The sequence below is a fragment of the Lingula anatina genome, chromosome 5, assembly GCF_051362555.1.
Source record: "Lingula anatina isolate TDL-2025a chromosome 5, LinAna3.0, whole genome shotgun sequence".
Lineage (NCBI taxonomy): Eukaryota > Metazoa > Brachiopoda > Lingulata > Lingulida > Lingulidae > Lingula > Lingula anatina.
The window spans coordinates 9367781-9383871 of NC_141771.1; the positions used below are offsets into that span (position 1 = coordinate 9367781).

Sequence of the window (16091 nt, forward strand, 5' to 3'; positions counted from 1 at the left end):
AAAGTTATATTCCCACTTAAAAAAATATTTTGGTGCATTTTCCTTTATATATCTCCTATTCATTTCTCTATTAATGCATTGTTCAGGTCGTTCAACATTGCGATAATTGTGTTAGATGTGACCGTCTAGTCAGCGCAAAAGACCTTGAACTTGGGTATAATATATCCATACGCAGTCGTCACGGTAAAGTTTTAGACTGAATAAGACTTCAATCATTTTGTCATCAAATCTGAATTTTTTACTTAATGCCTCACACCTGCTCTACTGTATACTATTGCCATCAATATAACTATACGAATGTCATACAATACACAATATAATTTCGCACTAGCTATTGTCGCGTTATAGCATGCGTGTGTCTACGTCTGTTGACAAAGCAAAGAGCTGAAGAAGTGAAGAAGTTAGAAGTAGGAAGTTACTGTCATCACGGTACAGCCTAATTTTAGATTGGAAAGGACCATTCATAAAATAGAAAGTGCATCGATTGGTTATTTGACAAGTATAGAATATGAAGATCATACCTTTTGTCTCTGTTTTTGTGGTGTTATTGACTTTGTTGAAGGTTCAGTCGACCACATCAACGTCATCTAAAGAAAGCACAACAGTGACAACTGGCTCAACTCGCGCAGGTACTAGTACTACGACTGATCAAAGTACAGCAGGAACAACAGCTTTGCCATGGAAAGAAAGTAAGTAAACGTGCTGTATAATGCAGTGTTAAATGCACGACACAGTGTCGATTATCTTTGGATGGAAAATTATTTTAGTTGGTGTACAAAGTAGTGTATTTTAATGGGGTGGTTTGGACTTGAAGCTTCGCAAATATCACGTGAAATCTGGTAATCAAAATTTATAACACAGAGGGTGGGGGTGTAAAACTCGACTTTTTTCTAAACTAAAAAAGTGATTTCACTTCCCCCCATACTTATGTGTACCTTACAACTTCACGTGAAAGTGTCCTTTGCTTTCAGGCTTAAGTTTTTTTTTTTTTTGCATCTAGTTAAGTTTTACATCTGTGATAATGTGATGTGTTTCATTGTAATCGTTACAGTTGGCCAAAGTCTGTGATACACATTAAAATGAAAGTGACAAAGAAAAGTAAAACCACTTCTTTTTGAATTTATCTGCAGACAAGCAATACTTACTGGTGATAATGTAAACTAGAAATGCCTTGAAATGCCTCAATGGAGTACTGGTAGGAAGGGTAATCAAATGTACCCCCTCCTGCCAAACCATGTCACATGTCAACCATCTTCAGTCTTGACACAATTTTAAATCATTGGAATCTGGAAATCATTGCTGGAATTGAGATGACAAGGATTTTAAAAAATTGAAAAAAAAAAAAATAATAATAAAATAAAAATACTTTTGCATGGGTCAGGGACATTAAAGTGTACTGAGATTGGTACAGAGTAATGAAAAGTTTCTTAAAAGAAAAGTCAAAGGTTGATTTGTTGGAGTAAAATACCTTTGCTGTTGAGAAATTGTGTTAAGTACAATTATTTTATGGTTAAATCTTACATTGTACACCTTTAAATCTCTTGACAAGCAAGGGAGTAGAAGACTAAAACATAAATGAATTAAAATTCCAAAAGGGAACAGGAATGGAATAAGAAGACATACTTTTTATAGGCTCTTGGGTATAGAAATCCTACACAATAGCAGTTCTTATATATGATGATACAGAATCCAGGATATACTTGCTGAATGTGGAAACCAGTCCGTTGGTCTCGAATTAAGTATAAGATGATAATATGAACATCCTCTAGTGTTAATTTGACTCTGTTACAGGATGTGCTCAGCATAATGGTTCGGATTGTGATGCCTCTGGCTGCCTTAACCCAGCTCTACAAGGAAAGGTAAGAAGTCCTAAGATATTCATTGACATGAAATTGAGAATCTCTATAAAATATGTTTGATCTCTTTTTGGTTTCTAATGAAATCATCACTTGTATCAATATTACTGTACTATCAAATTTGTAACAACTCCAAATTTAATTTCGTTAAGAAAAAAACTTAATTGCTTTATTAATAGTGCCGTTGTTTCTCTTTCTATAGAATTCTTACAATATTTTATCGTGTGCATTTTTCTAGTGCCTTTACTGCAGCAAGGACAAGTCATGTACAGAGTATATCCCAGGGAGTATGGGACTTCCCAACTCCAATTGTCCCCTTAATGATGCCAGGTGGGGCACCTGCCTTGGTAAGTAGTATGGAGATGTATTAGATTATTTACCAGTGTCCTTTCTGTTATTGAGGTCTTTATATTGAGAAAAATATAAGCAAGATAGTGAAGGGCTATGTTCTGTTGATTTATAAGGGTAATTATAATAAATATTGTTTAGTGGACATGAGATGATAAAATCAGTATTAATGTTAGATACATATACGACTCTGTTTGACACATGGTAATTTTAATAACCACATTTAAAAAAAAGGCACAAAGAAAAATTTTTGTAAGTACTTCAGCAGTAACTATTAACTAGTTAATTGAAAAGTGGTCTTTATAATGACTCTCCAAAGTTACAGATCTTATTTTCTTTTCATTGCACACCAAATTATGTATAGAATGATGATAATTTTAATACTTATCTGCTAACTTAAAAGAAAGATTACTAGGCCATATTGGCCCAAAGATCTGTCAAGACCCTTGCCAGCAGTGCATTGGGGATTGTTTCACCTGCACTCTGTATACTAAATCTATATGAGGCATTCCATACAAATTTATACAAGTTCCAATGCAATAACCATTCCTTAAAAGCATCTTTTAAGTTGTCAAGTGTTCTTCCTCCCAAATGAATAGAGTTTTCAGATATTAATAATACCCAGTGCTTCTGATTACTTTCTAGTGCAATTACCTCACTTATTGGTAATATTGTCTCATTTCAGTTAATTTCCAAGCCCTGATCATTGCCATGGCGGTTGTGGCAGGTGTCATCTTGATAACCTGTGGCTGCTGCATCTACTGTTGCTGCTGTAGAGGAAAGAAAGGAATGAGCAAGTCGTGAGTGGAATTGATAATAGTGAATAAATGTTGTACACACAAAATATGAGTTAGCAATAAGTTTAAGCTTCTTGAGCGGATTGTTGGTGACAATATGTACAACAAGTCTTAGAATAATTGTTTTCACTTCAAAGTTTTTTAGAATTAGCAGACAGAAAACAGGCTTAAGCTGAGATTGTTGGTTTCTTAATGAATTGATGAAGCATATTGCTTTGGAAGTTATGTAAAGGTTACTAGATGAAATGGGGGGAAAAACAATTTGCAGTGACATTTATATACCTGTAGTATCATAACAGGATGCCAGGAATTGCAGTAGGGATGCTTTTAGATATCAAAACCAAACTGAACAATGAGGCTATTGATTGTCATTCACATCACCGTGGCAATGCAAAATAGGAAAGACATTTAATGGGCCATTACTCTTTCTAGATTTATATTTAAATTTGTGTACAAAAAAATCAACTCTTAATGACATTTTAGGGAAAGAAAGATGGAGGCCAAATATGAAAGGGAGAGGGAAGAAAGACAGATCAAACACCAGGAAAAGTAAGTATTTTGGTACTAATATTCAAAATTTATTTAAAACATGCATTTGGTTTCTGATTCACAGCAGGGAACTTATTGATGTGTAAAGCCAGAAAAGATTAAAAGCTGGGGTAGCGCTAACACTCGCCAATTTAGCCAAATGCTAAAACTGACTGAAATTGGCTAAAGAAAAAGGGCTTGGTTTGACATGTTTTCGCCAAATTATAACCATTTTGATAACAAATTGACAAAAATGTGATGATATGGCTAAGCGAAAATAATTGCTAGCGCTATCCCAGAAAAGTAAACGAAACTGGATTGTAATAGTGTCTTCTTTTTATTCAGGCGCAAAGAGCGGGAGAGCAAATATGATGACATCAGAAAGAAATATGGTAAGCAACTACACGGGCTATTAACTATTCCATTTTTAGCATGTTCATTTTCCCATATCTGGTTTAGACTTTCATGTGTTTGGGCTGCCTAGTAGATATAAAGAAAGCGAGAAAAAACGCTATCCAGTGTTATGGAACTAGTTTGAATGTTTGTGTACTGCACTGGCTCTGTTTGTGTATAGGGAGCATTTACTATGTAAAGATAACTTGACAATTTGATATTGAGTACACTGCTGTTGTCTTATAGATAATTCCACAGCATTTTCCCCCTTCTGTAACATCTTTGTCCATCTGTAACAATACCTTTATCTCATATGCCCAGTAATAAAATATATTAAACATTTCTTAATGCTGTTATATTTTTTAATAGCAATAAAAATGATATAATATAGAATACTAGTTGTTTCAGAAAGGGAAATGCTGTACATTTGGCTTGATCAGATATTGACAATTATTAGAATTATTGAGATAAAATGAGATGGTTTTTTGTCAACCAAATGAAAATATTGGTCGTTTGATAAAGAAAGGGGGGAGGGGGTGCAAAAAGAGTAAAGCATGCAATATATATATCTATCAGTGTAGTAACATGAACCTTTGTCTCTCATCCTTGCACTCAGGACTACAAAAAGGAGGTAGGATATCAAATTAGTGACATAAGATAAAGCACATAAAATTCATGGCCATGGAACTGTATTTTGAGAATTGAGTGTTTTCACTTTTTGATTTGTGCCACATTTATAAAAGCCTTGACAGAATTAACTGATAGGCACATTTTATATCTTGTGTTTGGAGGTTTATGCTTTAGATTTGAGAATACAGTTCCTATGGTTTAGAATTATATCTGTCTCTTTCACTTGTCACGTTGTTGACATGTTTTAGCCTTCTGTTTATTTGTGTTTTTGAAGTGCTGTTGATAACACTCTGATGCCTATCCCTCTGTTGGTAACTGTGTCCTTTCTGTTTAGAAACAAATTTACCTTATTTATTTATTTATTTATTTATTTATTTATTTATTTATTTATTTGATAGTATTCACTATTATTGCTCTGCACAGGCTTCATCCTAACTTGATACCACAAAGGCTAGAGTCAGGTGTATGAATCTAGCCAGCTTGAAAGGGTCTGTTAGGACAAGGGCTACTTTAAATGGAAATGGGACAAACATCCCAGTTGGATTTTAAATAATCAAGATCTGAAATGCATGACACTCAGTGAGGTGATTCGTTCTGAATCTATAAAGAGTGGGTTTGAAACTTTTCAGAGATGTCTTTTTGAATTACAGAACATCAGACTGCTGGCAAAATTTAAGTATTTTTATGGTGGTATTAGTTGAACTGTTTTCATAAATTTCTGTTAAATTCAAAGTGGGTTTTGTCTAAACAGACAAGCCATGTGGCTCAGGATGTGTTTCATCACAATTCCAGATTTTGAAATCTCTAGTGCCTAAGATTTCAAGGTAGAGCGATTACCTTGTCATAAAACTCTTTTATCTCAGACTTTCAGCAGGAAATATGGGGGTATTGTCTATAAAATTGTTCTCAGGAGGACTTCATGTGATACTTCTGGTTATTTTTAAGTAGGTTTTAGGGCTATTATCTTGCACATGGTTTCTGGTTTGGCATTAAGTTTTATTTATCTCATGAGGCAAGGGTTTAGTTGAACTTTTCCTCAGGAAAGGGCAGGAAGAAACTATACATGCCTTAGTTGTATTAAATACCACTGTATGCAGTGGTTTATGTTTAATTTAGTTGCAAAAAATTTTTTGCTGGTCAGTTGACATATATACATTGTCAAAGCTGCTGATTAATTTTTGCTGAAAGGAATAAATCATTAATTTTTAATTTGTAATACAGTCACTATTACAGTATTAATTAAATCATACAAATATCCACATCAGATGTGATATTTAGATAAATTAAAAGCTATGATTTATTACAATTCGCTAAACAGATTTGCCAAAATAGTGCTGTCCACACCTTCACTCTATTTAATGCACAGAGGCAGACATTGGGCACTTTAACACCTTTATCTTGTTAATGATTAACTTACCTGTTATCGTGACAGAAATTATTGATTTAGTAGCATTTAAAGCTGCAATATCATTTCTAAACTTTAGTATTGTAAAAACCAAGCTAGAGTGTCTTGCAAAGGCCAAATGTTTTACAGTGCAGGAGAATTTTCTTTTTTTTTTTTAAATGTATAATTTGAAAAAAATAAGAACAATTTAGTTTCAAAGAAAATGTTGATTATTTTTCTGAGGAAAATGGCAAATAGTTTTCCAAATTTACTAGATTTATTGATTCAGAAGCAAATTTCAAAACAATTAGCGAGTGCACCTGGGCCTTTGAATCTATGCACTTTATTATTTTATCTTTTCAGGTCTTTTTAAGGAAGACACCCCGTATCAACGATTTGATGCTTAGGATGAGTCTGTCTTGACAGTGATGCAATTATAGATGGCGTCCAGGTGGAGTGTGGGACATCATTTGACCGGAAATCCATTTTAAGACTGATCATCTTTTTGTTCACGTTTTCATATATCACAAGTGTTATAGCTTCATGAGGACAGAACCAGGAAAGCAGTTAGCTTTGTTGATAGGTAAAATCTTTAAAGACCTGAAGCTCAGATAATAGCTTTTTGGTGCAGCAAGTGTTATTGTATGAAATGTATTTACCATTTCCACTTATGACAAATTATTTTCTAATATTTAAGCCTGAAATCAAAACAATATTTGTATTTAAATAACTGAAGGTCCATTACACTCTGAAGATAGATAGTTACAAAGAGGCAATATTTTCACAAGTTTGATGTCAGATTGTTGTTAAATTGTTGTTTAGTTGTTTGTTGATTGCATTGATTAGTGTGCATATATTTCATGATTAAAATGAATTCAAAAGTAAAAATAATAAAGGTCCATCCTTAAAATACCAGTCCTATTAATCCTTTCATAATTGAAGTAATTATTTTTTGGGACAAAGTGTATAGTAGTACCTTCATTGATTATAATTATGGATTCATTCCATATTTTTTAAGGGATGAACCTCCGTGTACATTTTGTTTAAAAGCTGTTATTTGTTACTCATGCTGATTGTTTGAAATGCATTGGTGAAGTGAAATAATCAAAATTTATCTCTGATCCCTATATACATATATATGTTATCTTATACACAGTACTCCTCTTCACAGTTCAGAAGGGTTGATAGAGTATTACTTCTTGCCTGATGTCAGTGCTTTGTAAAAACTTATGGTTGATTATCAGTAGACTTACTAGATGTAATGGAGGAAAGGAATGTAGTGTGAGTGTTTTTTCCACACCTGCTATATGCCCTCTGCATTAAAACGAAAGCAAACCTCTGAAAATGCTTCATGGCAATATTTGTATTTGTAAGGTGGATTATAGAGATTATGCAAGTTGAGCTGAGGCGAAAAATCGTTAGATCAACTGCCTGAAGTGATGTGAAGGGTTTGGTTTAAAGTGATGCATTTCACCTAATATTACATTTTGAATTGTAATGCAACATATTTTAATAAATTATATTGACATTATTATTTCCGTTTTGTTGTAACTTGACAGAAACATAAATGACTAAAGTTGTAGTGAAAAAAGAAGAAAAAAAGGATCCATTACACAAAATAATTATAGTACCAAAATAAACAATTATTACTTTGACCCAAGTTCAGTCTACTCGAGTTAAAGATAAATCCATATGTAGTTGTCCAAATAATATTTTATAATTATATTCAACTTTGAGGCATTGTTTCCCCCTCTCCTTTATTACCAAGGAGACAGTATTTATATTTTTAGTGCACCCCTACTTATTTTGTGTTACTGTGGACATGAGTTTGATCTAAAGTTCTAGACCAATTTTCAGGTCACAGTGCTTTATGGATGCCATTGTTCTTCAAAGTGTGCATTTTTTACAAGGAAAAAAGTGCCTTCTTTAAAAGTTGAATATAATGCAGTCAATCAGTTTTCTTCCAAAGTGCCCAATTTCAGTCTGCCATGGAGCAGGCAAAGAGGGTCAAATGAATGCTATAGGTGAGACTACCATTGCACTAAGTCGCATCTAATGCAATGCATCAAGTAGCTTTCACCAGCAGGTGAAATTTTAAGGTCAAGGTCACGAGGTCAGCGTTCAAATTGAGGCTGTTCATTCAGTTGCACAGGTCGAGACAAAGTTGTTCGTAGTGAAGAGAAAAGGCGGACTTCTTCTCGAACTAGCCGATACAGGTAAGATTAAGTTAAAATATAATCACAAAATATTGTTTCTTGGATGACCAGAGACAAAAGCAAGTGATAGTGTTTTAGGTGGAATTGTTGAAAATTATTCTAGCATGTTATTCGGCCGACTGGCTTGCCTCTCGTACTGAAGTCTAGGGCAGAAGTAGCAGTACTGGCAGTAGTGATAGACCAGTACACCGGTGAAGTATTTTCACATCTAGGCTGCATGGGCAAAAGTTTTCATGATTATGCCTTATTGCAGGATTTTCAGTCTTAAAATGTTATCGTTATTTTTCTTAATGTGGTCTTAATGCGATGAGAAATGGCAAGAGCTCTGCGTTTTCAGGATTTTTCCGTTGTCTACTTTCACCGCTGAAGTTTCTACTCATCTCTACTCACTGACAATTAGCTTGTCAGAGATTTCTGGGTTTTAGCGTAGAATTCCTGCTTAGCTTGTCTTCTTTCACTTTTCACTTTTGATACAAGCCTTAGATCTAGATTCTACATGTAGTCTAAGACAAATAATGAACTTATGAAAAAATAAAATTCAGCTAAGACTCAGGTTTATATGTTTATTTTTTGTAAAAGTAGTAGAAATATGCTAGCTTATAACAAGAAACAGAATCTATTTACCATTATGTTATCATATAATCGTATGTATTAATTTCATGTTTGCTCCAACAGGAAAATTTTTATGTGCATTGGTTTTTTGAATATATGCAAAAGGTCTCAAACATTATCGTTCTTCTTCAGTACACTTCAGCCCATTTTAAATGTTCCAGTTAAATCTGGCAACAGTAGTTGCACAATACAAGCAAGCTGTTTTGTCAGTTAACTGCTTTTAAATCTGTTTCCGATAAACAACAACATAATCTTTCACAGCATAATCAGATAAGCTAACAGGAGAACATTGTAATCAGATTAGGGAGAAACTGTGTGCCGATGTTATTGACATTTTTACTATTGGGCTTTTCTGTTTGCCTGTTAACACTTGGCTTATAAACGAGCTTTCTTTTCTCTTGAAATCACACCAAAGCTGAGATTAATGTGCTGTTTGGGATATTGGTTGCCTTGATAGACTAGCTGCTACCATGCAGTTACTGGTAAGACTTTCACAGTCAATGTCAAGGCAAAATTTGAAATCTTCCAGCCAGAGCAATTAAAACTTTATAAAGTAGTGAAATTGTAGCATGTTGTTATTATTTAGTGTAGTCAAATATGCATAGTGTACATGTTAGTAATTCTTTTTTTTTTTTAGCTAAATATGTTTTTTTAAGCAAATGCAGTACTTGCTATAGTCCTTCATTAAAACATTGTGACAGTACTTAGTGAGTTTAAATAATGAAATAATTCAAGAATTAGACAAATTAATCTGTCTTGTAATATATATATACTAGTACAGAACTGGACTGCTTACCCTTAGCATGAAATTAACAGCGCTTAGTTCACATAGATTGATATGTAAAATCTTCATTAGATAACATAGGCGTATATTGATTACATTCACCAATTCACCGACTAGTGAATGCTTTACATGGCAATCGCCTATGTTGGAGAATGATTGTAAAATACATGAATTCATAAGAGAGTCAATTTCAAAAGATACATTAATTATTTTATAAATTAAAATATGAACTCATAATGCAATGCAGATATTTTATCATCGGAAAAAAATATCGACAGACTTCTGGAGTTTTTCAATCTCCACTCCTTACATTTCTAAATAGCGACATCTCCACAGAAATGGATTTAATACAGATGCAAGTATTACATTAAACTCCTAAACTGCATTTATTATTGATCCATATAGGTTCGTTTTTGAATTGCAATTAATAACTTATCTTTGAAACAGGGGAAAAACTACACTCAAATTAGTCTAAAAAACATCATATATTGGTAGTGAATGTTAATCTACAAAGCGATCTGTATACTTTACACAGTGCTGAGGTTCATCCATTCTTTATAAATACGGGTAGTGTTACAGTGTAAACTTATTCTTTAGGTGTAGTAATAGTATTGTAAGTGTACTTTGAATAGAACCTGCCCGGCGAGACAGAAATAACATGCTTTCTTTTTACTTTCTGCAGCTCACTGATTCAGGTAATAGCGAGGGAAGAAAAATAGGGAGAACTTAATATACTTTCAATACAGTTGTGTGCATTTGTCTGTAATTTTATTGCTTTACCATTTATGTATTTAAGGGGTAATTCTTTGACCATACGTGTTAGGCTGGAAACTCTACTCACTATTCTAACAAAAATGGAGTTGGGACACTTCTAGTGATACTTTTTTAAACCAAAAAAAAAAAAAACTTGGTACAATTTTTAGGAAGATTTTTTATTCCACACTAATTTTATGTGTATAATACGTGTATATATGACTATAATTATATTTTTGCTCCATTATGCTCACCTGAGCAGAACAGCAGCTGTACACAGGTGAGATAACCAAGAGAACCAGCAGGTACTACTAGTTGCTTACAGTAGTATATAGGGCTGCTATATAACAAGAATTGGTGCGTAATATATACTGTATATATGCCAAGAACAGTTGTACTAGTAAGTAGTGTAAACCGTGATTTTCTTCTTCCGTGTCAATTTTTGGATGCTGTTTATTTATTCATTGGTGCTTTTTCTTCTGGAAAATATTGTGCAAGACTTTTTTTTTGGGGGGGGGGGGGGGATAATTCTTTGTTGGGCCTTGAGTATTATTTATAGCTAGTTCTGCCTGCGTCATTTTTGTTGATATTGACGTACTAGTAATTCCAAAACTGCCAAGTATGAACACGCTCCTGGGTTAAGTCTGATCTAGGTAGCTCCTAGTCTACATTTCTTACATAACATGCACTTATTATCTGTCTAAGAACTTTCATCTTTGCAGTTTCATTATGGATAAGATACATCAGGGGCTACACAGAGCCACTTGGTTTAATTGTCACTTTTCTGGCTTGGAGGGTGAAAAAGACTTCAAGCTGCGAATTTTCCATTAATTTCATAGCTTTAAATAGAAAGCAGTCTGTTTTTGTCGGTATTGAGCAGATTTCTTATGGGAATAAGGCAACTGAGCTTGTGATGTTTCTCATATATATTAATCAGTTCTTAACCTTTTAACCGACCACTTTTCAATCTTTAGCAGATTAAGGAAGGTTGGGAGGAGGGCAACTGTTGTGTTTTGTAACTTCTTAAGTAGCGGGTATTGTTTTGTGTTTCCTGTAAAGAAATGTATTATTCATCTCTGAAATTATGTAGTAGTAGTTGTTTTGCAGATCTATATGATAATTAAAAACATTCCTTACTAGTACTGGCCTGTTTGTCTGTGCTTTAAGTGTTAGATAAATAAGTAGTTATGGCATAACTCTTTTTTTTTTTCTTTTTTTTTCATAACAGGTACTTGTAAAGTACATAAGGCTGGGCATATAGATGTGGAGCTTTGTCTTTTTATGTACAGACACAGATGTGTCTGTACATATAGCCATCATCTGCGTCTGTCGTCGCCGTCGTCGCTGTCGCCGTCGTCGCCGTCGCCGTGCACTTTTACCGATAACACGATAAATGGAAAACTTTTTTCTTTTGGTATGAAACTTACAGAACTGATGAATATTCATAATACGCAGGTCAAGTTCGAAAATCAGCATGATTGGGTCACTTTTAGGGAATTTATGCTGTTTTTTCACTTTTTTCAGCATATATGCAGCACTGATAACACGATAAGTGGAAAACCATTTTACCTTTTGGTATGAAACTTACAGAACTGATGAATATTCATAATACGCAGGTCAAGTTCGAAAATCAGCATGATCGGGTCACTTTTAGGGAATTTATGCTGTTTTTTCACTTTTTTCAGCATATATGCAGCACCGATAACACGATAAGTGAAAAACCATTTTACCTTTTGGCTTGAAAGTTACAGAACTGATGAATATTCATAATACGCAGGTCAAGTTCGAAAATCAGCATGATCGGGTCATTTTTAGGGAATTTATGCTGTTTTTTCACTTTTTTCAGCATATATGCAACCCCGATAACACGATAAGTGGAAAACCATCCTACCTTTTGGCTTGAAACTTACAAAACTGATTAATATTCATAATACACAGGTCAAGTTCGAAAATCAGCATGATTGGGTCATTTTTAGGGAATTTATGCTGTTTTTTCACTATTTTTCAGCATATATGCAGCACCGATAACACCATAAGTGGAAAACCAATTTACCTTTTGGCTTGAAACTTGTAGAACTGATAAATATTCATAATACGCAAGTCAAGTTCGAAAATCAGCATGATTCGATTATTGTTAGGGAATTTATGCTCTTTTTTCACTTTTTTCAGCATATATGCAGCACTGATAACACAATAAGTGGAAAACTGTTTTTTCATTTGGCTTGAAACTTACAGAACTAATGAATATTCATAATACGCAGGTCAAGTTTGAAAATCAGCAAGATCGGACAATTTTTATGGAAGTTATCCTGTTTTTTTTTTTTTTTTTTTTTTTCAATTTTTTCAGCACTTTTATAACACCGATAACATGATAAGTGTAAAAATGTTTTTCCTTTCCTTGGATTGAAATTTACAGAACTGGTGAATATTTATTATATGCAGGTCAAGTTTGAAAATTGGCATGATTGGACTATTTTTACAAAAGTAATGCTGTTTTTTTCCCTTTATTCAGCATACATGCAACACTGATAACGCATTTTAAGGAAAACCAATCAGCCTTTTGTCTTGCAACTCACAGGAGTGATCAATCTGACCAGTATACAGATCAAGTTTGAAAATAAGCTTGATCAGTTAAGTTTTGATGAAGTTATTAGCCTTTTTGTATATAAGTGGTTTTTCTTCAGATTTAATTCTTAAGCATGTTAACAGTCTCATAACGGTACTAATTGGATATGTTAAAGTGTTGTTTTAACATTTTCTGCTTCTTAACAATATTGTTAGTTGATTATATAAAAATGACGGTAAACCTATTATCCTGCATTGTGTAATAAAGTATCAAAAATGGAAAGGAACTCATCATTGCAGTTCGTCAGATTCAATCATTCACTATGTTCAGAATCTCCAAATGGAGCTAATTGGACATTATAAATTGTTCTATTGATATTTTTCCTATGTCAACAATTTTCCTAGTTGATCATTTAAAAATGACAGTTAATTGATGATGGTTTTATGTAAAAAAGGTGTTGAAAATGGAAAGAAAATCATTTCAGTACAGTTATCTCTTGTTAACATTTTGGCATTTTGAAAGTGTGACCCTAACTTCCATGTCCTTGGAGACCTTTCCATGAATATCCATGATACTTTTATTTTTTTATAAAAAATTTGATGGTCATTATGCTGTTAAGTATTATGTTATATTGCATGAAAGTTAAAGAAAACCCTATTTTGGACACTGCTGCCAGGATAGCGATTAAGGGAAAACCATGTTACTTATGATAATCAACCTTACTGAAAAGAGTGAAGTGCAGCTTGTGTTGGAAAACCATCGTAATTGTTTTCTGTTTTGAAAGCAATGCAGTACAGTGCTATTTGGTGCAATAAATGTATATGGATAGTAGGCAGTTAATTCAGGGTTATAAAATAATTTGCTTAATTGATTTTCAAGTTATTTCAGGGTTATAAAATAATTTGCTTAATTAATTTTCAAGTGGATATTAAATGAGATTACATAAACACACATTGAGATTTCATTGTAAAGTCCCATCGGTTTAGCTTTCTTAACTGTGTCACATAATTAGGAATCGATGATTATTATGCAGGTAAATGTTATTTAATATGGAAAATAAGTTTACAAAAAAAAAAAAAATTTGTGTAACGCTTACATTAATGCTAAAGATGAATAACAGTGCCTTATTATTCTCAAACTCAATAGGGTTATTCATATCATGTTAGTAATTGTACAGCTAGATTAAAAGTTTGAATAGCAGCTTTATTGGTATTTTTTGTTATGTTTTATTTTACATTTTCTTTTAATTTTTTTATGCTGTTTTTTCACTTTTTTCAACATATATGCAACATTAATAACACAATATAAGAAAAACAGCTTAGCCAATTGTCATTATACTCACAGGAGTGGTCAATCTTACAAAAATGCAGGTTGAGTTCGAAAATCAGTGTTATCGGGCCATTATTTTAGAAGTTGTACTGTTTTTTCAAATTTCCTCAGATTCAATTCTTAGGCATGTTAACAGTCTCATTATTGAACTAATAAGATACGTAAAAGTGTGTGTTTGATATTTCCTTCATCTTTACAACATTGTTAGTTGATTATGTAAAAATGATGGTAAACTTGTTATCATGTATTGTGTAATCAAGTGTCCAAAACGGAAATAAACTCATATCATTGCAGTTTGTCAGATTCAATCATCCACATCTGCCATGATGACCATGATGGGAAAACCGTGTTAGTTATGATTGTCAAACTTTCAAAAAAGAAACACAGGACTAAAATGCAGCCCAAGTTGGAAAAGCAGTCTAATGGGCTTCTTTTTCTGGAAGTTATTCATTTTAGTGAAATATTCATTATCTTTTTGGCATATTCATTGTGGGACTCGGAGCTCCCATGGACATGAAGCCGGATGGTAATCAAATTTTCTACATGTTCATGCTATTTATAGTCAATAATCAAAAATTGGTGATAATTATTCTATAATTTATTATGTAATGTTACATCAAAATTGACAATAATCTTTTTGCACTGCTACTGCAAACATTATGAAAAGAAAACTGTGTTATTTATTATTATATTTAACTTAAGAGTATGATTTTTAGGATTGGCATGCAGTTCAAATTAGAAAGCCAGGTCAGTTGGGTTATCATTTATTATTGAATTTAATGCAATTTTGTGTGAAATTTCATTTTTCTCATTCTGGCACTTTCTAAGTATAAACTTGAACTCTGATGGGCCTGAAGTCTTATGCTTTTACTCTCATCGGTGTTACCTGTTGTGCAAAATTAAAATTTGATGTTGACTGTGCAGTTAAACATAATGTATTATTGCATCAGAAGTGGTAGTCTCCTATTTTGTGCATTATTGTTTTGTGCTCTTCTTAAGTTGTGACTTATGGGCCTGAAAGACCTTTGAGAGGGTCAGTCTATAAATTTCCCTTGGGTATCACTTCGCTAATTTCAGTTATAAAGTAATTTGCCTAATTGATAGGCTACATAAAGCACACTTGTGATTTGAGATTACATAAAGCACACTTGTTGATATTTCCCTGTAAACTCCCATAGGTTAAGCTCTCTGCTAGATTAATAATAAGGAAGCAGTGATAATTATGCAGGTAAATTTTGTTTAATATTGCAAATAAGTTTTATATATATATATATATATATATATCAAACTGAAAGATTAAAAGTTTGAATAGCAGCTTCATTGGAATTATATTTACCTCTGCCAAGGAGGTTATATTTTCACCCCTGTTTGTCATCAACATAACTCAAAAAGTTATGGACCGATTTTGCTGAAATTTTCAGGAACTGTCAGAAGTGGGCCAAAGAGGACAAAAATCAATAATAATCAACAATTGCTACCTTGGCAGAGGTCTGCACTCTCGGAGTGCTTTTCTAGTTTTGTTGTTTTCCTTTATAATTTTTTCTCAAACACTTGCATTTGTGACTTTAAACTCTCATCCGCCTGAGACTCTGACATTTCTGTTTTTCCACATAAGCAGTTGTATTGTTTTTTATGTCTTTAAACATTATGTTACTTATGTAATATTATTTTATGCACTGTCATCATTTTTCAAATATTAAGACTTACATCATGTGAATTTGAACTCTCATGGTCCTGAAACTGTAATCTTATTGAAAGGGTAGATTGAGACCATCTTCTGGGACTTCCGGAAGACAGTCAGGTTATTAAGTTTATATTGCCTGGTATCTATTTTTTCTTCTGTTGGAAGACCATCAAAATGGAGGATGGATCAAAATAGATACTTTGGAATACTG

The 16091-nt window shown here is 33.1% G+C and overlaps 2 protein-coding genes across 3 annotated transcripts in view; both read left to right on the forward strand.

Moving 5' to 3' along the window:
* Nucleotides 1-352: 352 nt before the first annotated feature.
* Nucleotides 353-7467, forward strand: LOC106181103 (pituitary tumor-transforming gene 1 protein-interacting protein). Of its 2 annotated transcripts, XM_013565387.2 has the most exons (8): nucleotides 353-689; nucleotides 1792-1859; nucleotides 2095-2203; nucleotides 2890-3004; nucleotides 3485-3550; nucleotides 3875-3921; nucleotides 4539-4553; nucleotides 6300-7467. In XM_013565387.2, exons 1-8 carry the CDS (start codon nucleotides 509-511, stop codon nucleotides 6341-6343), a joined length of 645 nt encoding a protein of 214 aa, XP_013420841.2. In that variant the 5' UTR covers nucleotides 353-508; the 3' UTR covers nucleotides 6344-7467. The 2 variants fall into 2 exon arrangements, with proteins under 2 accessions (XP_013420841.2, XP_013420842.2); XM_013565388.2 differs by lacking the exon at nucleotides 4539-4553 and having other exon boundaries at nucleotides 354-689.
* A 566-nt stretch (nucleotides 7468-8033) lies between these two features.
* Nucleotides 8034-16091, forward strand: part of LOC106181099 (transmembrane protein 198) — a 44902-nt gene continuing 36844 nt past the window's right edge. Inside the window, exon 1 of the mRNA XM_013565377.2 lies at nucleotides 8034-8152. The gene's annotated coding sequence lies outside the window, so the exon portion shown is untranslated. The remainder of the gene's footprint in view (nucleotides 8153-16091) is intronic.